The sequence below is a fragment of the Alligator sinensis genome, unplaced genomic scaffold, assembly GCF_000455745.1.
Source record: "Alligator sinensis unplaced genomic scaffold, ASM45574v1 scaffold1177_1, whole genome shotgun sequence".
Taxonomy (NCBI): Eukaryota; Metazoa; Chordata; order Crocodylia; family Alligatoridae; genus Alligator; species Alligator sinensis.
This window is the reverse complement of record NW_005842120.1, coordinates 1,759,814-1,787,485: the sequence shown is the minus strand read 5'-3', so window position 1 is coordinate 1,787,485 and position 27,672 is coordinate 1,759,814. Positions and strand designations below refer to the sequence as shown.

At 45.8% G+C, this 27,672-nt stretch overlaps 1 protein-coding gene across 7 annotated transcripts in view; it reads left to right on the top strand.

The window, feature by feature from the left end:
* Positions 1–27,672, top strand: part of CCDC170 (coiled-coil domain containing 170) — a 115,659-nt gene that overhangs the window by 72,837 nt on the left and 15,150 nt on the right. For 5 of the 7 annotated variants that reach the window (XM_025205599.1, XM_025205598.1, XM_006024834.2 and 2 more), the window contains 4 exons: positions 12,684–12,884; positions 21,134–21,307; positions 21,450–21,692; positions 22,204–22,440. In XM_025205599.1, coding sequence (XP_025061384.1) covers positions 12,684–12,884; positions 21,134–21,307; positions 21,450–21,692; positions 22,204–22,440 — 855 coding nt within the window. The remainder of the gene's footprint in view (positions 1–12,683; positions 12,885–21,133; positions 21,308–21,449; positions 21,693–22,203; positions 22,441–27,672) is intronic. The other 2 variants (XM_014520481.2, XM_025205602.1) reach the window with 2 other exon arrangements.

The following is a 27,672-nucleotide window of genomic DNA, read 5'->3' as shown; positions in this document are numbered from 1 at the left end:
AAGAAATGCAAAACCTGCCAACATCTCTCCAGTACCCTCACAATTAGTACATCCACAATTGATAGAACCATCACCATTCCTGGATCTTACAGCTGCATCTCCAAAGACATGATATATCTCATCCAGTGCACCAAATTCCCTGATGGAAAATACATAGGAGGGACCAAACAACAAATGCGCACCAGAATCAATGCACACTGGACATTTATTAAAGACAAGAACACCCAATTACCTGTGGGGGCACATTTCTCACAAGAAAACCACTCTCTCTCCAATCTCTCAGCCCTGATCCTCAAAGGGAATTTACAAAACACCTTTTGTAGACAGGCCTCCACTTTTACCTGGTTGCTACCTCCCCCTTCCCTCCTTTACAACTCCACTGCAACCAGCAAGCCTCAGGCCTCTCAAAGATCTTGCAGGTCTAGGCTTTCCCTAGGCAGGACTGTGCGTGTGTGTGGTGGCTGGGGGTTGTAAGATGCCCCCTACCCATCTTTCACCAGGGATTTTCTGGGGCTGCCATGCCACTGGCAGTCCCACCAGACCTCCCAACCATGGCAGAGTGCAGTTTTAGGTCATGCCCAGGACCTGGGGCTTTCTCCTTCCCCATAGCCCCAGTCCATACCTCCAAGTTCATCCTGGCATTGGAGCTCAGCAGGGAGATGTTCTTCCCTTGCTGGGTGGTGATAAACTAAACTGCCGCCTCTAGCTCTGTGAGTGGGGCATTAAATGGTTATCAAAGAATATAAAAAAGCAAATAGGTGCAGAATGAGGAGGGTGGCATTGACTTCATCTGCATGTGGAGTTTAAAGAACCTCAGCAGCGGCAGGTTCACCTTCAGGAACACCAGCTGCTTCACCAAACCAGGATCCAAGGAGGTGCAGTGGGGTGTCATAACATCCCCAGCAATGCTGAACACCCTCTTGCTTGGGTGCAAGGGTTTTGCTGCTGCAGATACTCCCCTCCACTCTTGCATCGCACATGCCTGCCAGCGCATGGACCGTACTGGACCGCAATGGATCCGACCGTTTTTTGAAGCTCTTCTTCAGCTGCTTCACCAGTGCCTGCACCTCTGGTGACAGCGGCTTGCCCAGCCAGGAACATTGATCTTCTGGAACTTCTCCACTTGGTTCTCAAGCTTCTTCACTATGGGGATCACCTGGCTAAGGAGGGCATTGTCAGTGCTGAGGCTCTCGGTGGCCTTGAGGAATGGCTTGAGGACCACCAAGATCTGGGTGATGGTATTCCACTCAGTTTTGTTAAGGGGGCCACTGATCCCAGTCTCCCCGACCAAGGCCATCTCATGGATGGCCTTCTGTTGCTCGACCAGCCTTTCCAGCATCAGGTATGTGGAGCTCCACTGAGTCTCCACATCCTGCATGATTTTGTGCTGCAGGATGCTCAGCTCTGTCTGTTTGATCCGCAGCATCTTACACCCCTTGATGCTTTGGCAGAAGTAGCCTGCCACCTTCCTGCATTTGAAATGAGCTGGCTGGTAGTGGTAGTGAAGGCACCACCACCAGCAGCCCTGTCCCCATCCAAGGCATCCCTGAATATGAGGTGGAACTTGTGTGCAACACAGGGGATGCCAACAAAGTTGGCATCATGGACCACCTTGACCATGTTGGCCCCGTTGTCTGTGACCATGAACCCATGGGTGAGCTTGCCCTGCCCAATGAGCCACCCCAACACCAGGTGGCTCATGGCCGCGTGGGACCCATCCATCAGCTCTGCTTGAAAGAGAGTCTGCTAACGGCCTGACTGATCACACCATTGCCCTGTGAGGGAGAGGTGGGCATGATCTCCACCCCAGCTCCTCCAGATGTCCGAAACAAAGTGCAAGGATACCTGTGGACCTGCCTTGCACAGCTCTTCCCTCAAATACTCCCTGCATGCCTCATACAGGGCGGGCACCACCATCCTGCTAAAGGCTGTGCATGTGGGCACTTGGTAGGATGGGGCCATGATTGCCATGAGCTGCCTGAACCCTGGATGCTTAACAAAGGAGAAGGGATGGCTATCCAGAACAAGCATCTCCCCAATCCTCTGGGAGACCTTGCTTGCTCTTGCAATGTGCCCCATTTTGTCTGCGGCTTTCCCCCACCACTCCAGGGTGGCCCGCCTCTGCTTCATGGGGATGGAGGCTTTGAAGCAAGAGGGGGACTTCTTTTGGGGCATGCTCCCACTGGTGACAGGCTGAGGAGGAACAAGGGAAAGGGGGTGCTGCCTTCACCATGGTGGTGAAGTGTTTCACATCCTTGCCCCGGCTGATCTGCCTTTGGCAGTGCTGGCAGGTAGCATACCTGGGATCATCTGCCAACTCAAAATGATCCCACACTACACTACCCCCTTGCTTCTGGGTTGGGGGCAGGGATCCTGCCTTATTCCCCTCCTCAGCAGGCAGAGGCACAACAACAGGGGAAGCTGAGCCATCTGCCCCCACAACCTCCTCCAAAGTGCCTTCCGGAAGAGACCTGCCTGTAGGGGAACTTTGAGGGGTATGTAGCACAAACTCAAATTCCCCCTTCTTCCCCAGAATTTCCCTGGCTATGGCACTGAGCTCCCCTGGTTCCAGATCCAGCTCCTCCTCTGGCACTGGGAGGCTCATGCTTGGAGCTGAAATTGAGGTGGAGGAGACTGTCATGCTGGTGGCTATTTCTGGTGTTAGTGGAGGGGGTGCAGGTGCAGGGACCTCCTTGCTCCCACTAGCAGCAGAAGCCTCATGGCTGCTAGGGAAGAGGGTGCATCTAAGTTTGGGCGCAGGGAAACTTGCTCCCCCTACCCACTCTAGCCCCTCTCCCTCCCCTGCCAGAAGACTTGGCACCTGCCTTTCCAGCACGCTTCTTAATGTTTGCTGTGTGTAATATATGGAAAGTGTGTGTGCGTGTAATATATCTTGTATGTGTTTAATGTGTGTGTGTGTGTGTAATATATATATATATAGGTGCCAACATCGACAACACTGTGCTTTCCCTTGGATACAGGTAAGTAGAGGGATTCTAGGCAAGGGTAATTAGTAAGATGTATCCAATCCTTTCCAAGAAGAGAGACTAGCAAGAGACTGACTAAGCCAGGACCTTTGACACGCTGTTGCTCACAGACATGCAGCTCACAAAAAGGAGAGAGAGGCTTCACACAGAGCCTTATATGCTGTTTCTATGCCCCTCCCCTAGAGCACTGAGATTGGAAGGGAACTGAGGGAAAGATCACAGTCACTGGCCCGCTACAGATGTCAATATCAGAGCAGTCCTGCCGCACTCCTCCCCTCCCTCCCTCTTCTCAGTGTCTGTTTCCCAGCAAGCAAGAACACCTTCTGAATTGCTGAATCTTTTCTGAATCGATTCAGATGCTTTGAATTGAGTTGGAGCTTTTAATGCGTCTCCCGATTTGATTTGGATTCGATGATTCGGCCACCGAATCAGGACAAATCTTGTCCAAATCAAATTGGCGACTGAAGCTTCGCACACCCCTACTGTCTATTCCTTGATATACTATGGCAACAGCATCAGTGTACATGTATTGCTTAGACAAGTGCTTCCCAAACTTTTTCTCACCATGACCTCATTTATGGCCCCATTTCCTCAGCATGGCTCCTCCCAACCCATAGCCCTCCACCCCCACGGCCCCATCCACTGATGTTGCAACCCTATTTGGGGTTGTGACCCACAGTTTGGCAGCTGCTGGATTAGATGTTGTATGGAGGAAGTCTGAGGTATATACATTGTAAAGTATTGGTGTTAGCACTGACCTTTGCAGGACTCCATTCTTCAAAGTTTATACTCTGCTTTTTTCTCCTTGGCTGGTAGTGAGCTTGAATTATCTGCTGGAGATCCTGTTCATGATGAAAGTGCAAAGCTTGCAGTTATCTATCATAGACTGCAGTTTATATTTGAGGCCTTGGTGCCATACCATGTTGTAGGCGGCTGTAAGGTTGATAAAGACTGCACCTATTTTTTGCCCTATTTTAAATCTGTTTTCTATTTCAGATGCAAGTAATGTAACTTGGCCAATGGTATACTGCTTTTTTCTGAAAGCCAGCTTGTTCTTTTGAGAACTGGGGATCAGTGATGGGTTGGTAGCTCTTTGGGTCCTCTGGTAGTTTACTGGGTTTCAGGATAGTAGTAACATTAGCTTTTCTCCAGATTTTTTGAAGTCAGTTACTTTCCAGACATTTATACATGAGTTTCTGAAGCCATACAGGCGACCCTTGCCATTCGCGGGGGATACATTCTCGTATCTCCCATGAATGGCGAAATCCGTGAATAAGGCACTGCGTTCGTGAATGCAGTCTGCATTCGTGAACGCAGTGCCCCCGGTGGCGGGGGGGGGGGGGGGGGGGGGGGGAGCTGGGCAGCGAGAACCCAGCGCCAGTAAGTGTGGAGCTCCTGAGGAGCTGCTGTAAGTGCATAAAGTGTATTTAAAATGTGGGTTTGGCATTCATGAATATTTGAAACCATGAATGCCGAACCCGCGAATAGCGAGGGTGTCCTGTATTTTCATTGTGGTTCTGAGCTTGGTAACAAATTCTGGGAATATTTTATCTAGTCCAGCAGCCTTGCCAGTCTCGATTGCTATAATAGCTGTGTTGAATTTGTCAGAGCTGGGGGCTGTTAAATTAAGGTTGATGTTCAGTGATTTAAGTTGTTCACGAGTCTGGTGTCTTATCACTTCTGTGTGTTGCTTGCTTGGGTTACTGTATTTGCAGCTGTTACTCAGTATTTTCTAAGTGCATTTTGCTGACACAGGGCAATGTCATTTTTTGGTGCCTTTGTCTGTAAGGTGGTTAATACACCATGCTTGTTTGGACAACAATGCAACGCATTTTTGTTTTTCTTATCCTTAAGAAGGAGCAGGCGTTGGGTACGCTATCCACTATTAGCAAGTTCATATGGCCTTTGCCAAACAGTGACTCATAGTTCCTATAAATTAGTAAAACAAGTCTAAGTTGTTATCTGAAATATCACTAAACTTAATAGCAGTGTTTGCAAACAACCATTTTAAAAAATGAAATGAACTAAAATGCTTTTCCATCTATTATTTTATGTTAGGGTCTAACATTAAAAAAAATCTGTATTAATGGAATCCAGCATGATGTACATTCCTTTCATTGTTTTGATATAAACATCAAGTCTGGGCTGTTATTACTCAAATGTTAAGGGTTTTCATTCTCTCTTTGTAGTGTTTTAGGTTTATATTAGAAATTAAGATTCCCCATAAATTCACTGCTTGTAGGATGGAGGTAGGCTTTTGGATTAGCCCAAACATCTAAATGCACTTCTGTCTTCTGATCTCTGCCTTTTACCTTCATCAGTTGGCCAGCAGAGGTTGCTGGTAATGTATTTCAGTAAAAGCTGACCGCAAATTTTTAAATATTATCTTTTGTTAGAAATTATAAATTATTTCAAGTCCTCCAACTTTTTTTAGTATTCAAGCATGCTCTGAGGATATTGCTAACTTGCAAAAGGACAGATCCTGCTCCCATCCTGAAGTCTGATTAGCTGATTATTGTAAAATAAATGGATTTGCTATAATTGTTAATTCTTTTGCTGGAGAGATGAAGAAATGGTATGAAAAATTAGCCCAGCAAAAGGCCATATGCCCAGGGACATCTCCAGTGCACCTTGCTTACCATTTTAGTGAATTCTCTTCCAGCCCATTCAAAAAGACAGCATTACGCTGAGGGGGAGAGCAAAGGCACTTCCTGGTATGCTGTGGATAATCACAGAATCATTGGGTTGGAATTGACCTCAAGGTTCACTTAGTCCAATCCCTATGGTGTTTCAGTACTTGGCAGTTTTTTGCTCATTTTTTTCTATAGAACCTTTTTCCCATAATTTAATTTCCATGCATCTGTTATTTTGTGATATTCATTCTTGTTGTCATGTAACAGTTTAATCAATGTTATTTAAAATAACTTAAATTGGTCACTGGAAGTTACTTAGAAAAGCTTTAAAATGGTAGACATTTAAATATGTGGCAATCCAAATACAAGGCAAATAATAAGGGGAGGGCTGTCATCTTTGTTTAAATAATGGTGCAAGGAAGACGGTCCTTTTTGGTATTTGGAGTATCACACGGTAAATGCACATAGAGGTGTTGAGGTTCCTGTTGGAAAGGCGTAGGTCTCCATATTGAAAAAGTGACAAGCCATCAAGTGAGAGTACCTAAAACTACAGGCCAAAATTATTGGAGAGTTCTGAAAGAAGAGTAGTTTTTTAGTATAAAGTGTCACTATTACTTTTTTTTACAGTTACTTTGATTTAGTAGTTCTGGCAAAGGAGAGTGAATTCTCCAGTTCAGGCCATTAAGTTTTCTTACAGGCACTAAGCATACAAATTGATTTAATATGTTGACAAGGTAAGAACCATGGTATTTCAAGTATGTCTTTCTGTGCCTCTGTCTGTGCGTCACACAGACTGGGTAAATACCTCATCAGGCTGAGATATAGACATAATATTTCGGGATACAATAAATGACTGCTTTCTAGAACAATTAATCTTGGAACCCACAGTAGGAGAGGCACTTCTGACCCTGATTAACACACAGGACCAGGTTCAAAAGGTATCTGTAGGTGAACTGCTCTGTAATAATGATCATAATATAATCAGATTCAGTGCTTTTGCTGAGGGTGTGAGCCAAAAATTCTACTATGCTAATATTTAATGTTAGAAAGGAAAATTATACAAGAATGAGCAATTTAGTTTAAAAAAAAATTGAAAAGCAGCCAAGAATATAAAAAATGTATAAAAAATCTTCAGGCAGTCTGGAAGTTGTTTAAAAACATCATATTAGAGGCTCAGGAAAAGTGTGTGCTGCAAATTAAAAAAATATTAAGCAATCCAGTAAAAACCCTGCATGGTTTAATGACAGGGTTAAGGAGGCTATCAAAAGCAAAGAGGCATCAATCAAAATCTGGAGGCATGCCTAAGTGAAGAAAACAGGAAATCACACACATTCTGGCAGGTCATATGTACATAGGTAATAAAACAGGCCAAAAAAGAATTTCAGGATCATCTTGTGAAAGATGCTAAAGATCACTAGATGTTTTTTTAATACATCAGAAGCAGGAAGCCAGCTAGAGAATTTGTGGGACCATTAAATGACCAAGGTATAAAAGGGGCAATGAGGGATGATAAGCTATAGCCAAGAATCTAAATGAATTCACTGCATCCATCTTTACCATAGAGGATACAGGGAGTATCCACAGCTGAGTATCCACAGCTGATCACTTCTTAGTCTCAGGGCAGAGGTGGGTAGACACTATGGCCTGCCCACAGTGGCATAGGGAAAGTGCCCATAGACAGTGCTTCTCCCTGTGGCAGCATGGGCAGAGGGCCCACAGCCAAAGTCCCCTGGTGCTGAATGCCAGTGAAGCCCCATGCCACAGTGGCTTTGCAGGCTGGATCTAGTCCATGGACTGTAGGTTGCTGACCACGGGCATGCCCACATCTTAAATATTATGTTCAGTTTTGGTCTCTACATTTCAAAAAGGATATAATGGAATTAGAAAAGATACAGAGAAGAGCAACCAAAATTATCAGGCTATGGGTGGGGGCAGAGACAACCGTAGCAGGGTGCAGGGCCTGGGGAAAATTAGCCTGTGTGTGGCTCCTATAACACTGCGAGGGGCAGGGTTATGGCTGCTCCGCCTGGCTCCTGCCCGACTCCACAGGGCCCCCCAAAGTGCGTGGTCCAGGGCAATCGCCCCAATTCACCCCCCCCGGCAACCCCCCCAATCCCCCCCCCCCCCCCCACAAAGAATGGCCCTGGGTGGGGGGATGAGATATAGGTTTATAAAATCATGGAGGGCAGGATAAGGTGTCAAGTCCCAATTTCCAGAATACAGTAAATAGGCGGAACTATTGAAATTAACACGAGACAGGTTTAAAACAAAAAAGAGAAAGTATTCTTTTTTTTTTTTATTTTTTATTTTTTTACACAATGCATAGTTACCTTATGGAACTCATTGACACAGGAGGTTGTAGAGCAGAGGTTGTGAGCTGCATCCAGCCCACCAGGTGATTTCATACAGCCTGCAGTCAGGTGCCCACCAATTAATTGTATCCAGCCTGGCCTGCAGCTGCTCCTGCTGCACTCTGCATGGGGCCAAGCCCCACCCACTTCCACCAGGGCAGCACACTGTGGCCCCAGCCCCAGTCAGCATGCACAGCACCCTGCCAGTAATAATTAGATTCTATATATGGAATATTTATAAATGTATTATAATTTCCCATGTATACAATCTAATTATTGAAGGGTTGTCTTAAATTTGTTCCCCCACCACTGCAGTGGGGAAAGCAGGAAGAGCAGCAGTGGGGCAGGTGGTGCTCCCACTTGTCCCCCCTGCAACCTGCCCCCCTCCCTGGTGGTGCCTGCACCCCTGCTCCCTGAAGCCCCTCCCCTTCCTGCAGTCTCTATCCCTCCCCTTTCGTTTACTATCTGGCATAGCTCAGACTCATTCCCTTTCAGGCACAGAGCACATGCAAGCTGCACCCCTGCACAGCCATGCAGCAACCATGGCTGGGCAGGCAATGGAGTTTCCATGTGCTCCGTGCCTGGGCTGGAGCTGCCCTGATGGTAAGCAGGAGAGTGGGAGAAGGAACAGAGGCTGCTGCAGCTCTGACTCTGGCCCCAAGATACCACAGTACAAGTTTATACTTGAATCCAAGAAAAGGAGATTTCTTCTCCATGCTGAATGGGGGAAAACAATCTTATCTTTGATCTGAGTAAATACTTAAGTAGATAAGTATTCTCCCTTTAAAGCAGTGATTCTCAACCAGGGTCCTACAGCACCCTGGGGAGTCTTGAGATCCTTTCAAGGGTATTATGGGATGCCCCACCATGTTATCATTGTGAGATATGGAAACATGATTCACAAGGTAAATAGGTAAATTTCAAATAGGAATACATAGTGTTAAAAAAATTTGGGTCTGTTGGTGTCTATTAGCTCCTGTTGGTGTCTTTCACCATTTTTACAGCAGAACAATTACTTTATTATTTTTCCATAATCAAACAAGGAGTGAAAACTAAGACCTGACATTTTCTGAGGGGTACCTTGAGTCTAAAAGGGTTGAGAATCACTGCTCTAAAGCATCTGGTATGTACCACAGTCAGAGGATACTAGACTGATGGACCTTTGGTATGAGCCAGTATCACGCTACTTATGTTCTTATGTTCATTCTTAAGCAAAGAATATTTTCAGGGATGATGTAATTTTTATCAAGTCAAGAGTTATAAACCCAGGAAATGTAGCCTAAAGGATAAACTTAAAATCCATCCAAATGTTAAATTGTGGAGATGCACTCTTTACCTCCACAGTGTTTACGTTACAACTTTAACATAATAAAATGGGAAGAGAGAGGAAAACCTTGCTTTCTCCTCTCTTTATCTTCTGTGGCCATTAGGTGGTTAGTTTAATCATTTGAACAAACTTTAAAAAAAGTTGGGGAGGAACGATTAGCTCCCTTGGCTTTACAGATGAACTTCAGTAAATACGAAAGAGTAAAAAAAAATCATGTTTGTGAGGAAAGCCTAGTGTTTCAGCCCCATGTCCCCGTGAGCCTTAGGTTTAGAGAAAAAGGAAATAAACTGTGTGCCCTGTCCCAAAGTGAAACCTGCTCTTGATGACTTTGGCTCCCAGGAGAGGTTCTTTATTAAGATCAGACCTTGCAGTAACTATGTCAGAATGGATTTGAGCATGTTCTAACTGCATCATTTCCCAAGGTACAAAAGGTGTGCATTTTTAGAGCTGTTTCTGTGGTAAAGCTTCCTCCATCAAAAATGGTTTTTAACTTGGAGCACTCGTGTATGGCTCCTTTTTTCTTTTATGTAGTGAACTGCTTTTCTCTACTCAAATCATAAAGCAAAATACTTAATAAGGCCCTTGTTCTTGCAAATTCTACATCTGTGCTGATCTTTTTTGCTTAAGTGGAATCCCACTATATCTCAGTGTGAACTAATCCCTTTTGTACAATGTACAATGTATAAAGTGGTATCCAGTGGAATGATTGAGTCTTCGGTGATATCACAGAGGAGATCCTACCCTTCCCCAAAAGTTTGTACTAGCCTGAAGAAAATGACCTTCAGCTGTGAGTCAGTAAGCTTTTCAACATAAATTATCCAATGCTGATCTCTGCAGCTGTTGTTAGATTGCTAATGATACCCAAGCTAGCTAATTTCAATTTTTCACCTATATCTCTACGTTACAATGTAGCCACTTTCATGATGGCAGCGTAGATATGCTCTTGTACCTGATGCAAAGCTCATTAAAGTCTGGAAATTATTGTTGACACTAACAGGTTTTGATTCAAGCCTTAGTTGTTCCCCATTGAAGTAAATAACCCAGTTCCCAAAGATTTCAAAGTTAGCATTATTAGATATAGATTTCACTACCCAAGGGTGAATTCACACTTTTTCCATCACTGCCATGGCTGACCTTTGTTCTGCAAACTCAGTCTAGTTTTACTGTTTCAGGAACAAAGTTTCTGTGCTTGTGTGTTTATATAATACAAAACCTTCCTTTGTGCCTAAGGAGCTGTCCATTTGTATACAGAGGGGAAGGGGAAATGGGGTGAGGCTGGACTGATCTAATTATGCATAGTGAGCCACAAAGGGGTCAGCTGGTGGAGGGTTCTGTGCCACCAGCACATCTTTCCTGGGCCAGACATAAAGGACTAGATCTAGTCCTTAATGAGATACAATGCTGAATAATGAGATATGATGCTGAATAACATGTGGGTGGGTAGTGGTTTTCTCTCAGTTCTATTTTGTTTGCTGCTTTTTCTCTTTGCAATCAATTATATTTCCATAAAACCTTTTCAACCTGTGTAAATTATGCTGTTGGAGTTGAATGCTGATCTTAAGGTGAACTTTGATGCAGTGATAACTGTCATTAGAATTAATCATAGTTTTCTGTGCCTGGGCAGGCCACTTTGTGAACACAAGGCCAGCAGATGGGAGAAATAAAGGAAGTATTTGGATAAATAACAGGGTGTGAAATTGCAACTGAGCAGATAATAAAATATTTGACCAAATACCTATATGGCTATAAAAGTAGGGAAAAAAAAGCAAGCAATTTCTTGACTATGGCCAAATAATTGAATATTTGGCAGTGCTTTAATTAGCAATTTGCTGCTGTTGAGCACCAGGTTATGAGTGATTAATTTTGAATTATGTTAATTGGTTGAAATAAATCTTGTATGTATAGCTTTCACATTGTTAGTGTAGTGTCATATCATACAATTTTGTCTCCTCTGGTTTTGGCTTTAGCTATACCAGGGGAAATTTATTTAGCAAACCTATTTAATGAAGTGATTTGTTCAAAAACAATTAGCACCCAACGTGGACACCATGACATGTTTCAAGAATTTCTTTTGATATGCATTGTAGTGTTGACCAAGACCGGCTGTAACACATTCTATGCTGGATGCTATTAAATTTTTAAACTCCCCTTAATAAAACATTTTTTCAGAATAGGTGTAGACTAGAGTTTGTGGGCATTTTTACATGTGCACTGGGGATGGTGGGGAGGGGAGCTCTAATTAGAGTGGCTCTGATTAAAACGCCTGCAGCGTCTTGTGTATCAGTGTCCCTGCACTTCAAAATGGCAGCAGGGGCACTTAAACTAAAGCTCACCAAGTAAGGTTTAAAGCACCTTGCCACCATTTTGAAGCATGGAGATACTGAATACATGAGGTGCAGAGGATGCTGGAGCGTGCTAATTACATATTCCAGCAGACTTGATTAGTCAAGTCTGTTCCTACGCACTATAATTACAGCATGTCAGAACAGCCTCCCCACCTGTCTGTAGGCACCTGGTGAGCCTACTTTTACTCGAATTATAGTATTTATCCAAATCTAAGACAGCTTCAAATTTAAAATGCTACTCCCTATACCTTGCCCCCATCCCACCTTCTGCTGTACTTCTGCTCCTCTGGGGCAGTCAGCAACAGCAGCAGCCTTAGCCTAGCCCAGCCAGGAAGAAACAGTGGCTGTTCCCGGCTGGGCCAGATCAGGACAGGAACCAGAGCAGAAGGTAAGAGGGGCATGGGAGCAGAGGGTGAGTGTTGTGCTGGGGGGGGAGGGCAGGGGCAGACTGCAGGTTCTTCCTATTCACCCTGCAGTCTCCCTCGTACTCCCTCAGCTGCAAGTCCCCTTCCCCCTCAAATGAGCCATCCTGGCCTGGGGCAAATGGTGGTTCAGCTCTGAATTTAGGTCCAAGGCTAGGCCAAAGCTGGAGCTGAGCTGCCACCTGCCCTAGGCTGGTACTTGAATCCAAGTTGTGGGGAGAGGGGTGACACGGGACCTCATCTTGAATTTGAGTAAATATAGTAACTGTTTGCCAATTAATTCAAGCTAGTTAACATCTTTGGAATGTTTATGCAGTTTTTATATTAAAAAAGTAGCTATCTACTTTCAGTTCATGGGCATATCTTAGATATAATCTCAGTGTTACTGTCTATTTTTGATTCAGAGACTCATGGAAGCAGCTTTTTTAGCTGCTTCTATAATTTTTTCTTATAGTTACACCAAAGGTTTCCCCCCCCTTACTTTAAAACAACTTTTATTTGGGGAAAAATGAATTTATTTTCTACTGCTTTTAATAGTTTAGGGGATGAGCATTTTTATGACTTGGACCTTTATGTGTCAGTTAACTTAGTCTGTCTTGTTTGTGTGCTTGCTTCTAGATGATGTCCCAGTTCGAAGCCCAAATAGCTAAGCTGACTGAACAGTTGGAGATTCAAACCAGGTCATACCAGGATGCTCTGCAAGGGGCCAGGAAAGCAGAAAAACAAGTTGAAAGTCTCCAGGATCAATTGAGGCATCTGGAAAGAGAACTGGTATCTGGAGATGTGCAGAGAGATGGTTTGAAAACTGAGAAGCAAAAAGTAATGGCATAGATTATTTCCCATTTGTAGAAATGTGACCTGCCACCACCCCAAGATCCTGGCCCTGGTCCTGGATGCAGCTGTCCACACAGCTCCCAGGCAGTCACCATGGGGCTGGGGCAGGAACGTGGGTGGATCACATCGGGCTCTGCCCCGACCCTGTGCTGTCATGGACCCATGATCCCAGAGTCTCCATGGAGACCAGCTGGGAGCTGCATGGGCAGGATGCAAGGGTGGGTGGGGAACTGCGTCCAGGGTCAGGGCTGCGATTGTGGGGTGGTGACAGTGCAAGGTTGGAGCTGGGGCAGAGCTCCAATCTGCTCCCTGCACGTCCCTGCCTGCAGAACTCATGCCCGTTGCAGGGGTGTGCAGGCAGCGGATTGTGGCTCTACCCTGGGCCTATGCTGTCATCACCCCAAGATCCCAGGGTTTCCCCAGCCCTGCCTGCCCATCCCACTTCTGGATGCCACTCCCTGCCAGCTCCCAGCTCCATCTGAGCCTCCCGGCCTTGCACTCTGCCCGTGTGGGTCCCGTCCCTGGCAGTGGGTACAAGGTGAATGGGCGACGGCACCTGGGCAGCAGGACTAGGTCCAGCAGTGGCAGCCAGAAGGAGTTGCCTCCAGGGCTGCTGGGAAATGGAGACCTGCTGCTATGCTGCCTCAGCCCAGCTGTGTGCCCGGGGATGGCAGGACCAGTTGCATGCGCCATTGCTTGAGCTATCCATCATGCTTGGGCCAGGTGGTACCGAGGGACCTGCCACAGGCTGGACAAAATCCCTCCATGGGCTGGATCTGGCCCCCAGGCCATATTTTACCTTCCCCTGAACTAGATATTAGGGTGAAAAAAAAACCTTTTAAGGTAAAAAATAAAACAGTTAAGGTAATAAAGCATTGAGAAAGGCTACATAGTTGCACATGTAACATCTGTCCATGGTCCAAGCTGTTTATATTGGTACAAGAAATATGGGGAATAAGCAGAAGGGAAGGGGAACCTAGTTCATATATAACATTACAGTCTAATTGGAATAATTGAAACTTGATGGGACAGGTCTACTGGAATACTGTCATGGGTGGGTATAACTTGTTTAGGAAGAACAGATAGGGGGAAACACACACATGCTTATTCTGAGGTACAGAATAAAGTGGGAGGTTGACTGGTTGAAAATCTCTGTGAAGGTAAAAGGAGGAAAGATGAAAGGCAGTTTCCTGGTACGTGTCTGCCATATACCACCAAACCAAACCAGTAGTGGGAGGTGAAAGGTGAACAAGACTTTAAAAAAAACACACTCACTGAAATATCTAAATTACAGGGCCTGGTGCTTGTGAGGGCTATAATTTCCATGATATTTGGTATCATGATATCATGATATGATACGAGGGTAATGCAGCAATGTACAGATAGTCTAGCACATTTTTGGATTCTGTTGTAAACACCTTTTTGATGCAGATGGTAGCAAAACTACCTCCAAGAGGAGCTCTTTGTGACTTGCTACTTACTAATAGGGAGGAATTGGTTGAGAATGTGAAGGTGGAAAGCAACTTAGGTCACAGTGAGGATGAAATGATCGAGTTTGTGGTCTTAAGGAAAGGAAGAAAGGAAAGCAGCAGAATAAAATCATTGGGCTTCAGAAAAGAAGACTTTACTAAACTTGGGGAATTGCTGGGCAGGATCTCATAGGAGGCAAATCTGAGGACAAACTAGTTCAGGTGAGTTAGCGGTATCTTAAAGAGCCAGTAGTAAGAGAACAAGAGCTTGTTATCGTTACGCAGAGGAAAGGATTGGAAACAACGAGAGACCAGCTTAGCTAAAAGTAAACTCTTTAATGACTTAAAAATTAAAAAAGGAGTACAAGTTATTCATTTGCAAAGGATGAATAATAGACAACTTTTCATGTAGGGATAAAATCTGGAAGGCTAAGGCACAAATTGATATATAGCTAACAAGGGCCTTAAAAGGCAAGAAAAAAGTATTCTATAAGGAAGTTAGAATTTTGAAAGAGGCCAGAGGAGAGCAACAAAAATTGATAAGACATCTGGGAAACATAACATACAAGAAAAGGTTGAAAAATCTGGGATTATTTAGTCTGAAGAAAAGAATGGGGGATAAGGGGGTGGAGATGTTTGATAACAGCTCCCAAATACAAAGGGGGTTGTTGTTAAAGAGGATGGTAATCAACCTTTCACTGAATCCATAGGGACTAGGGCAAGAAATAATGGTTGCAACAAGGAAGATTTAGGTTAGGTATTAGGAAGATCTCTCTAACTATGAAGGTGGTTAGCTACTGGCATACTAGGCAGCCATCGATCCTCTGGATCACGGAGTACATGTAAGAGGTCTAATCGCCAAGACCTTTGATGTATATGCGTAGGCAAGAGTATGGAGGAGTGGAGGTTATGCAAGACCAACCATCCCCCCGCTTTAGCTCACTGAGACAGAATCCAAAAATCAGACCAAATCCAGACGTTCAGTGCCTCGATGGTTGTAGCTTCTGCCAGAGAGCAACAGATAAAAACTGCTGCTGACTGCCTAATGCCTCAGTGAGGACACATTTTGGTCAGGGTGATGTCCCTTAGCCTTTCTCCAACCAAGGAATACCCAAAAGGCAGTGATGGTTAGGGTTTTGAGGCACTCTATATTTGCCTTACTTTGGAGGTTGCAGCATGGTGGTATTTTATAGGAGCTACTCTGCCATGAGTAGCCCCACCATGTTGCCACCGGGCCCTCCAGTCAGATACAGTTTACGGTCATACCTAGAACCAAGCTGATAGCATAGTTTACTGAGAATTTCTGTAATTGCCATGACTGAAGGTCTTTAAGTACAGTTTGGACAGCATTTATTTTGGGATGGTTTGGAGAGGGATGTTCCTGTCCAGGAAAGGTAGTAGGACCAGGTGACCTTCAAAGGTCCCTTCCAGTCCAACTTTTCTATAATTCCTCTGGCTCTCCTGCTCAACAGCAGAGCTAGATGCTGATTTTTTGCCTCTTCCTTTTCCAAGTCTTTTTGCCTCTTCCTTTTCCATTTCCTGGGTCTAATTAGGAAAAAAATATTCTGTTCTCTCAACCAGAGGATCACAACTGGGTTTGGCTCCTTTAATCTGTATTGCAGGTTGATCTTGGGGAGAAGATCATGTGGAGAAGGGAATAAAGGCTAGGCAAGACTGCTGAATTGACTCTAAAGCCAGTAGTGTGTACTTTTCCCCCATCCACATTTGTCTCTGATATTATTTTTATACAGATTTTTCAACAATTGTTTATATCATTTCAAATCAGTTTGAAAAGTTTGTCCCCGGCTCCGGCATGAGACGCACGGGCGGAAGCCCATTGCACTCCTGTTGAGCTCAGGGACCCCCAGAACCTCCCAGCAGCACCCCAATCAGGACCCCCCAGTGCAGCCAGAGGTAGGTGGGGCCTGCGACAGGGAGGAAGGGACCCCAACCCAGTCAGCTGAAGGGCAGCTGAGTGGGAGTCGAGGAAAGACATGCCCTCCCCGGCTCCTACTTGATCCAGCCCCCAGGGAGCCATGCGACCGGTCCTGCCCAGTGTATGAGTCAGGGGAAGGGGGGGCACTCACCTATCCCCTTCTTCCATGGGGCAGGGACACCCCAGCCCCTAGAGTGACACAGCGCTGTCGACAACTCCTGCTCATGCGCGCAGTTTAAAAAGGGCCCGCTGACACCAAAGCCTCAGTTTGTCCCTGGCTTCAGTGTGAGATGCATGGGCGGAAGCCCGTTGCACCCCTGTTGAACCCAGGGACCCCTAGAACCCCTCCAGCAGGACCCTGATCAGGACCCCGCAGTGCAGCTGTAGGTAGGTGGGGCTCATGGCAGGGAGGGAGGGACCTCAACCCTACTGCCAGGCCCATCACCCCCTGAAGGCAGAGGGTTAACCAAGGTCACCTTCCAGGGCAAGGGAGGGCTCAGGGATCTCCCATACTGTCCTGCCAGGGGTTGGACCAAAGTGGTCAATAGCCCCAAGGCCCGCTGTGTGAAGGTCCCCTCTCCTCTGGAGCTTTGCAACAGGTACAAACCTCTTGCAGTCTCAGTAGAGCCTGCAGAGCTGCCAGCTCTTGCAGGCAACACAGGCTCACCCACAGCTACCATCCCTGCTCTCCCTAAGGCCACTTGTAGAGTGGTCGTCGTGGGAGACTCCCTCCTGAGGGAGACTGGGGATCAATTTGCTGCCCCGACCCCTTAGACCAGGGGGTCTGCTGTTTCCCAGAAGCCTGTATCCGGGACGTGGCCAAGAGAATCCCTAAACTCATCTGGCCCACTGACCACTACCCTATGCTCCTTATCCATGTGGGCACAAATGACATGGCTCGGAGCAATCCTAGCTGGGTCATGAGACGCTACAGGTCTTTGGGAGAGAGGCTTAAGGCGGGGGGGGCACACGTGATATTTTCCTCAATCTTCCTGGTTTTCGGCTATGGTCTGAGGAGGGAGAGGAGGACTGAGGTAGTCAACCAAAGACTGTGGCACTGGTGTCATCATGAAGGCTTTGGCTCCCATGATCACAGTCCGCTCTTTGGTGAGAGAGGCAGTGGTCTGTTGGGAAGAGACAGCCTCCACCTCACTGTGCTGGGGAGGAGACTTTTCTCAGCCCGACTGGCAGACCTGCTTGACCAGGCTTTAAACTAAGCCCGCCGGGGGATGGGGGACTAGGGATTACCACCACTGCAAGCCCACTGGGCAACCTTTCTAAATTCAGCAGGCTAAGACACTTAAGGGAAACCACCCCTACCCTAGCCCCGGAACAATCTGGGGAAGGCAAGGGCCCCCAGTGGGACACTTGTGTGCCTGTACACCAATGCCAGGAGCTTGGGAATAAACAGGAGGAACTGGTCCTCCTGCTAAACAAGAATGACTACGATCTCATAGTGATAACGGAGGACTGCACCTATGACTGGGCAACAGGTATAGATGGGTATACCTTGTACAGGAGAAATAGTGTGGACAAACGGGGCAGGGGCGTAGCTCTCTATGTCAAGGAAAGCTACGCGTGCCTGCAAGCTGACATTGGCATCCAGGGTGGATGACTGGAGTCTCTCTGGGTTAAAATGCGTGGTGAACAAGGCACAGGGGACGCAATGGTAGGAGTCTACTATAGACCTCCTAGCCAGGATCAAGAGCTCAACCAGAAATTCTCCAGGGAACTGCCTGAGGCTGCATGCTCCTGGTGCATGCTTGTCATGGGAGACTTCAACTACCCAGACATCTCGTGGGACGAGCACTCGGCTAAATCCAAACAGTTGCAAGGCTTCCTCATGTGCATGGATGAGCTCTATCTGACTCAAGAAGTCTATGGACCAACGAGAGGCAAAGCACTGCTCTACCTGGTACTAGCAACAGGGGATGACTTAATCAGCAACCTAACAATCAAAGGGAAACTCGGAAACAGTGATCATGAGCTGATCACCTTCACCATCTGCTGTAAAGCTGGCAACTCAGTCAGCAAAGCAGAAGTCCTCAACTTCAGGAAAGCTGACTTTGACAAGCTCAGGAGGCTGGTTGGTGAGGCCCTAAGGGACCCAAAGGGGAGGGGAGTTCAGGATGAGTGGTTGCTCCTCAAGGGAGCTATCCTGAAAGCACAAGCAATGTCTATCTTGTCTCAGAGGAAAGGCAGCAAAAGGGCACAGCAGCCCCCTTGGCTCTGCAGGGAACTAGTGGACCTCCTGTGTCTAAAAAGAGAGACCTATAAAGCATGGAAGACTGGATCCACCTCAAAGGAGGAGTATTCTGCACTGGTCCAGACCTGTAGGGAGTGAACCAGGAAAGCCAAGGCCGTGACTGAACTCCAACTGGCTACATACATCAAGGATAATAAAACGTCCTTTTTTAGATATGTGGGGAGCTGGAGGAAAAGCAAGGGTAACATTGGATCACTGCTAACCCATATGGGACAACTGACAGCCGATGCCTAGAAAAAAAACAACCTGCTTAATGGGTATTTTGTATTGGTTTTTCACCAGCCCCAAGGGACGGCCCTGCTCAGTATGGTACGGGATGGCCAGGGTGAGGGAGAATTGTTACCCTCCATCAATGTTGACCATGTGAAAGAACACCTTGAGAGGCTGGACACCTTCAAGTCAGCTGGCCAGACAGTTTACACCCCAGGGTACTTAAGGAGCTGGCAAGCATCATAGCTCAGCCACAGGCACGGCTCTTCAAGAACTTGTGGTGCTCAGGCGAAGTGCCCGAAAATTGGAAGAAGGCCAATGTGCTGCCTATCTTCAAGAAAGGGAGGAAAATAGATCCAGAGAACTACAGGCCCATCAGCCTGACCTCTATCCCAGGGAAGATCTTGGAAAAAATTATCAGAGACCATTCTTGACAAACTGGCCAATGGCAACATCCTGAGGGATAGACAGCACGGGTTTGTTGTGGGTAGGTCTTGCCTGACCAATCTTATGTCCTTCTATGACCAGGTGACATATCACCTGGACAAGGGAGAGGAGATTGACACCATATATCTTGATTTAAAAAAAGCTTTTGATCTGGTATCCCATGATCATCTCATAGAAGAACTGGCCAACAGTGGCCTTGGCTACATCACAGTCCGCTGGCTGGGAAATTGACTCCAAGGTCAGACCCAGAGAGTGGTAGTTAATGGAAGTCAGTCATCATGGTGTGCAGTGACCAGTGGTGTCTCCCAAGGCTCTGTCCTTGGCCCTATGCTCTTTAACATCTTCATTAATGATATGGACATTGGTGTCAGAAGCGGACTGGCCAAGTTTGTCAATGACACCAAACTTTGGGGTAAATCGTCCTCACCCGAGGACAGGATGGTGATCCAAGCCAAACTTGACAGGCTCAGAAAATGCGCGGATGAAAACCTGATGGCATTCAACACCAAAAAATGCATGGTACTCCACCTTGGGAAGAAAAACCCACAGCATGCTTATAGGCTCGGCAGTGCTACGCTTGCTAGCGCCACGACTGAAAGGGACTTGGGGGTCATAATTGACCACAAGATGAATATGAGCCACCAGTGTGATGTTGCAGCTGGTAAAGTGAGCAAAACTCTGGCTTACATCCATAGATGCTTCTCTAGCAAATTCCAGGATGTCATCCTCCCGCTCTACTTGGCCCTGGTGAGGCCGCAGCTGGAGTACTGCATCCAATTCTGGGCTCCGCAATTTAAAAAGGATGTGGAGAAGCTTGAGAGAGTCCAGAGGAGAGCCACACACATGATCAGAGGGCAGGAAAACAGGCCTTATGATGAGAGTCTGAGAGCTATAGGACTCTTCAGCCTGGAAAAGCGCAGGCTCAGGGAGGACCTGGTAGCTACCTACCAGTATATAAGGGGTGTACATCAGGATCTGGGGGGACACCTGTTCACCAGAGCGCCCCAAGGGATGACAAGGTCAAACAGTAACAAACTCCTCCAAGACCATTTTAGGCTGGGCATAAGGAAGAACTTCTTTACTGTCCAAGCCCCCAAGGCCTGGAACAAACTGCCACCAGAGGTGGTGCAAGCACCTACTCTGGACTCCTTTAAGAGACATTTGGACGTTTATCTTGCTGGGATCCTTTGACCCCAGCTGCCTTCCTGCCCCTGGGGCAGGGGGCTGGACTTGATAATCTTCCGAGGTCCCTTCCAGCCCTAATGCCTATGAATTCTATGAAGTAGGACCTAGGGTAGGAGTATAATCTAATGGGTTTAAAATGTTGTTTCTGCTTCCAGAACAATTGAGAATAGCTGTCATTCTTATACAGATTCTACTTATACTCTGCCTCTTGGGCTAGCTATGCTAGCCAGTGCCACATGCCATAATAGCTTATAACTAACATGCTAAATAATGAGGTCAGGGGTTTGTTTGTTTGTTTTCAAACAAATACCTATTAAAAAAGAACAATTTGAGAAATCTTTGATAGTCGCATCATCTGTAGAGCATACTGTTTCATTTCATCAATAAATGGTCTTAGTTGGCTGCCAGTACAGAGGAACTGCTAGAAGTCCATTTTAGACTGGACATAAGGAAAAACTTCTTTACTGCCTGAGTTTCCAGAGTCTGGAATAGACTCTCCCCAGAAGTGGTGCAAGCACCTACTCTGGATACCTTTAAGAAATGCTTGGATGCTTATCTTGCTGGGGTGATCTGATCTCAGCTGATTTCCTGCCCCTTGGGCAGGGGACTGGACCTGATGATCTCGCAAGCTCCCTTGTGTCTATGAAATTGGTTTAGGTTTTCAAGGACTTGAGGGGAATATAAAAAAAATATTTTATAACTCTTTTGTTTCTCGTTTCAGTACCTGACATTTCTGGAACAACTTTCTGATAAAATGAAGTTGGACAGAATAGCAGCTGAGATTGGTTTTGACATGAGACTTGATGCAATTCTGGTTCGGGCAGAGCAGTTGGTCAAGCTGGAAGGTGATGCAGTAATTGAAAACAAGACCATGACGCACAACCTACAGAGAAAGGTAGTTGAACAAAAGCTAACCTCATTATCTGTGTTACAGGTGGATGTTCTTATTATTTTCTTTCTATAGAAACCTGGTTGCAATGGGTGTTGAAGTTATTCTTGTTTGCTTGCTTTAAATTTCCTTGTTCTCTTAAAAACAGTTGAAGACTCAGAAAGAAAAGCTTGAGAGCAAAGAGCTGCACATGAATCTTCTGCGGCAGAAAATCTCTCAGCTGGAAGAAGAGAAACAAGTGCGAACAGCCCTGGCTGTGGAGAGAGATGAGGCCAACCTCACTATCAGAAAGTTGCATAAGAAGGCGGAGAGGTTACAGAAGGAGCTGGACTTGGCAAGAGAATCTAACACTGACCTGAAAGCCAAATTGTCTGAAACCAGTGAACTTAAGGTGAAGTACAAGGGTACCTTTCACCAGTGACTAACAAAGGAAAAAGCATATCAATGCAGAACTGGTAAACCTATCTGTTTTAGGAAAAAGACGTTTAATAATGTCAAAATATCTTTGATATTTCAGAATCTATCATGCGTCTTTAAGAAATGTATAATATTGTTCAAAAGATTTCAGGTTAATATGATGGCATGTAAAATACCAAACATGCTCACATTCTTACTTGTAATGATGGCTAAAATTTAAATTAGTCCTGCAGATCGTGCTTTATTTTACCTTAGAAAATCTGCTTTACTTTGAGCCTGGGAGAAGACACTTTAAAACAGGCAAAGTTTTGGCTTTTTCACTGTTCTGTGTGTTTTCAAAATGTTTGTTGTATTATAATAGTGAAAACAGCCTTTTTAAGCTCAACTGAGCAGATACGCATTCTTGAGGAGCCATTTTTAATATTTGGTTTTCACTGATGAAAGTGTGAAGAATGTAATATTTCTTTGTGGATTGTTTATTTTAGATTAAAACCCTTGAACAGAACAGAGCCATAGAGGAGCTAAATAAGTCCCAAGGCAACCTGGGAAAGATGAAAGAGAAGGCTGAGAAGCAACTGATTGCTGTCAAATCAGAACTACATTTAATGGAGCATGAAGCTAAGGAGGATAAAGAAAGAGCCAGAAATATGCTAGAAGCAACAAACAGTGAAGTGAAGGCACTTAAAACAACCTTGGCAGAGGTAACAAAGAGAGAGAAACAGGTAGGTATAAATGTGATTGACAACTGAGAGATGTCATTTAGAACATGGGAACTTGCTATGTGGACTAATTATCCTGCCAACCTGGGAACTTGTGTTTAGAATTTATTGATGTGATTTTGCAGTGGCTGCACTATCTGTGAGTGGCAAAACCATCAGTGGAGTTATGCAAATATAAGAATAGTAGAAGAACATTTTGTCATTTTTCACATCATGTTTTCAGTTTATATCAAATTTTGGATGTTAACAATGATTTAGAACTTCAACTACTACTTATTTGCTCTGTCTTTCATGCATCTTGTCTTGTAAAATCTAGTTACCTTATAGCTAAATACAAGCCACAAAGTCATGAAAAACTAAAGTGTGTTATAATATTTCTAGAAGCAATCTCATGCAACTTTTTATAACAAATGTTATGTGAAAGTGATTTTAAAATGTGATACCCCATGAACTTTCTAATACATAGATGTAAAATGCATTAATCTGATATTTTAGAATCTAAGGATGTCTTTACACGTTCTACAGAGTGGAGATGGGGAGGAGGGCGCTTTAATTACAGCGGCTCTGAGAGCAGCGTCACATGTATTTAGCATCCCACACTTCAAAATGGCAACACGAGCACTTTAGCTGAAGCTCATTTGATAAGCTTTAGTTAAAGTGTCCCTGCTGTCATTTGGAAGCATAGGGACAGTGAATACATGTGATGCAGATGCTGCTGGAGCAAGCTAATTACCGTGCTTCAGCAGACTTGATTAATTTAGCATGTATTGGAGCAGACATTTGGCACGTGTGTAGGTGCCCTAAGAGGTGAGATAAGTGAGAAGTACAACAATAAAATTGCAGCTCATGACATATATATATTTGCCACTGCTTATTACATTTGGTGATCATTATAGGTAGTCTGTTTTTAAAGACTCTCCATGATCCACATTTTTCCTCAGGCTGTTTTTATTTTGCGGGGGAGAATCTCAGTCAAAATGGTTCAGTCACTTTCAAGAATCAGTCTAGAAAGTTTTGCCTGTGTTAAAAAAACCCTCTGATAACTTTTTTCTGTGAAAAGCTCTAGCGCCTGTTCACATTGGGAAAAAAATAGAGATTTAGCAGCCCTGCAAAAGCACACCCAAACATGATCATTATAATCCTTAGAAAAATTGTAGTTTGTGGGCTTGAGAGAGTACTTAGATTTTAGCAGATAAAATTCCAGGGCTTACTACTGAAGCAGGACTTTCCCTGTAATTGTAGGTTCCAGGTACTTTAGGCCAAGGTGGGGCCTGGCACTAGAACTGAGCCTGGGAGCTTGTGTCTGCTTGGGCTTGGTTATATTTGTAGTCTGGGTGTACATGGGTTTGTACTTCCCTCTCCAATTGAAGGAATTATTGGCAGGGCAGCGTGCTGTGGAGGGACACAACAGCCCAGAGGCTGCCTCTGTCCCCTCTAGAGTCAGGTCCAGTCAATCGATTACTTAACTGTATACAGATTTATTATTAAAGGGTAAGGACATAGATTATATATATGTACAAATTTACAAAACAATAAACCCTATAACACACACACACACACACACACACACACACACACACACACACACACACACACACAGAGTTATCATTTAAAATACAGATGAACAATAGAACAAACCAGACCAAAGGATATTGATTGGGCAACCTTATAACTCTATTCATATGCAAACTATTACTTCAAATTATTCACATAAACTGTAAGGCACAGTCCACAAATATAATCAGCAGTCCTTAGACTACCTGGTGCCCTCCAGGGCAGAGGCCCCACTCCCAAGCTACCACTACAGGAAAGGAGGTGTGGGGGTAACAAAACGGAGAGGAAGACCCCAAAGACTCCTAAGCTCCCCCGCTATCACCCAGGAGCAGCCCACGTGGTGCCCCTTCGCAACCCACAGGGGGTCCCTCCCCTGTGGGGACCCGCTCTCCAGGGTAACTTACTACTCCACTGTCCTGGAGGGTTGCCTCTTGTTCTCCAAGTCAAGCTCTGTTCCCCACTGGGTTTTCCTGCTGCCTGACTCTGCTGCTGCTGTCCTGGCTTAGGGCCACGTGCACCGCTGTGTGTAGTGGGAGCTTTGCCTTGTGCTAGGGGTTGGAGGCCTGGACAGCCTTGTGCAGCACCAGGGCTCAGTCTGTTCCTGGACCCTCTAGGCAGCATCGTTTGCACTGATCTGCTGCCCCGTGTCAGCAGCTGTAGACCTGAGCCACCTCAAGTGGCTCCCAGGGTCTCTCGCCCTCTATGCAGCGCCTCCTGCACCGAGCTCCCATCCTCGTTCTGGGGGTTGAGGACCTGAGCCACCCCAGGGGCTCCAAAGATCCTGTTCCATGCACCAGCCTGTGCACCATGTCTCTGGCCGCATGCTAGAGGTTGCAGACCCAAGCTGCTTCACGCAGCTCCCAGGGTCTGGATGCTGTGTGCCAAGCTGCACACCAAGAGCCTAACCACTGGAGCCATGCTGCTCTCCCCGCTGATAGACGTCTTCAGGGGCTCTTCCTGGGCTACTGCGTGCCCTGCTGAGCAGCTGTCATCAGCTCTTCTAAGCCCCGCTCTTCTCTGTTCTCTGTTCCCGATGCATCTGCCCCTCATCCTGGGCGCGCAGCTTATTTTATAAGCTCCAGGGCTCCACCCCTGAAGTCTTCCAGACCTGACAGTTTGCAGTCTTCAATCAGGTCTGGGGGAGCTCTTCTCCCCCTCCCCTCAGGAAAGGGGTGTGATGTTATTTCTCTTGCTGCCTCCTGATTGGTGGATGGGCTCCACCAATCAAAACAGCAGGATCTCAAGCTTGGGATTCAACCCAAGCTCTGAAAGGTAAGCCTGATACATATTGGTGCACTACTCAGAAGTATTATCCGTCTACTTGTTCAGTTAGTACTAATTCCCATGATGATTAGTTGGCTGGCTGCCTATGAGGCAGGTCCTGAGCATATGACCCAATGCCTCTTGGGCTCTTTGTCTAGAAGGTGCTTACTGGTGCACACTCAGGCATGCTGCATCTGTACTGCCAGAATGGGCATCAGAGGAGATGAAAGCTGGCAAGGACCAGAGATGTATCCCACAGGCCAGAAAGCAGGAATCCTGTGGCCCTTGGGATGGGGCACCATGACTCACCATGGTGAGGAAGAAGAGAAAGAAGATGGTAGTTTGGTCCCCTCCGGAGTGGGACAGAAACATGTATCTATCATTCAGACCTGAGGTGTGCTGCTCCCCTGGAGTCCACATCCTGGAGAGATTGCCAGAGCTCATCCATCCCTCAGACCAGTACTCCTTGTTGCTTGTCCATGTAGGAACCAATAACACTGCTAAGCAGATCAAAGGAAACTACAAGGTTCTAGGCAGGAAGGTCGGATACACAGGTAGCATTCTTGTCAATGACCCAGGTAAGGGCCCAGGCAGGGAATGTTGTATCATGGAAGTAAATGCATAGCTGATAAGATGCTGTTGATTCGAAGGCTGGGAGCCCTCTGATGAAATTTGGAAATAAGTAGGTCAAAATGCAAAATGTGCATACCTTGTATGCACGTACAAATACAAGGAGTACTGGGATCAAGCAGGATGAACTGGAAGTCATAGTCTATAGAGAAAACTGTGATTTAATTGATATTTCAACTCCCATGACTGGAATATCAGCAACAAGGGGTATACTCTGTTTTGGAAGTATGGGTTTGGGGAAAAAAAAAGTTGTCAGGCTATATACAAATGCATAAGTTTGTTCCTACGACCAGGAGGAAGCAAGAAGCAAATCTGAGTGTATCTGGGTGAAGATAAAAGGGGAAAGGAAGTCAGGAAGGAAGTGGTAGATCAGACACTCTTCAAGGAGATAATAAGATTATCCAAAAATGTGACATGGTACTAATGGGGGATTACAGCAAAGCATAACATGACCAATAAGTTCCCAAGATGTGTAGAGGACCATTTTCTGTTCCAGAAAGTGAGGATATGACTAGGGTATCATCCATCTTGGATCTCATTTTGGCCAGTAAAGAAGAATTACTTGAGAATGTGGAGGTGATTGGAAACTTAAGAGGGAAGCAATCATGTTATAAAGTAATTTATAATTCTAAGAAAGGGAAAGCATGAGGTTAGCAGAAGAAAGATACTGGATTTTGGAACGGCAGATTTCAAGTCACTCAGAGAAATAGTGGGTTAAATCCTATGTGTACACAGATTAAAGGATTAAGGAGCCTAGGAGGGCTGGTAGTTTCTAAAGGATATAATAGTGGAAGCTCAACAGGAAACTAATTCAGCACAGTGAAACCATAAAAAGGAATGGCAGGAGACCAATGTGATTATACAAGGAGATTCTTAGATGCCTCAAAAAAATAGGCAGTGGAAGGAAAGGCAAATAACTAAGGAATTATATAAAAAACAAGAGGGCTTAAAGGGTCACAGTCAGGAAAGCGAAGTAAAATAATGAGTTACACCTGGTAAGAGAAGTTAAGGACAATAAATATGGCTTCTACACACAGACTGGATAAAGATGTTCAGGGAGGTTAGGGGGAGGTTAGATCACATTAAAAATGACCACCCAATCTTACTTAGTTCACCTATGTGCAGACCTTACACTTAGAGCCCCAGTTAATACAAACTGTACAGAAGTTCCAGGTTCTGATTAGTCAAAAAGAAGGTTAGATTGGTCAAAATATGGCTGACCCAGTCTAATTTAACTGTACCTCAGAGGCGCAAAAAGTTAGACTGGGCACAGCTAGACCAATCTAACTGAATGTCTGCATGTGTTTGGAGTGCAGCCCTGGGTCTGGGAAAGCCCAGCCACTCGCCTCAACCCTGGGGCTATATTTTTCCTACCTCCTTCTGCCACTGATTTATTTGTAGTGACCCCTCCCTCTACATCCAGACTGGAGACTGCCAATTCCCCTGCCCCTGGAGACTGCCAATTCCCTTGACCCTGCAAGCTGCTCCCAGTGCCAGAAGCTGATTGAAGTAAGTCAGAGTGGGGGAAGAGGCAGATGGGCTTGGAGCACAGTTTAGATTTCTGGGGTGGGAGTGCTGGGCGGCAAAAGTTAGCCCCTGTTGAGGAAGAGGAGAAAGCCTCCCTGATCCTGCCAACCCCCTCCTCCTGCCCCAGGACTCCACCAGCTCCCCCATGTAGCTGCTAGCCACCCCTGCCAGTCCCCCTACACCTGCTTGCCCCACCTCCCACCTCAACTTACTTCAGTTGGGCTCCTGGCACTGGTGAACCAGCCCTGGGAGTGGCTTGTG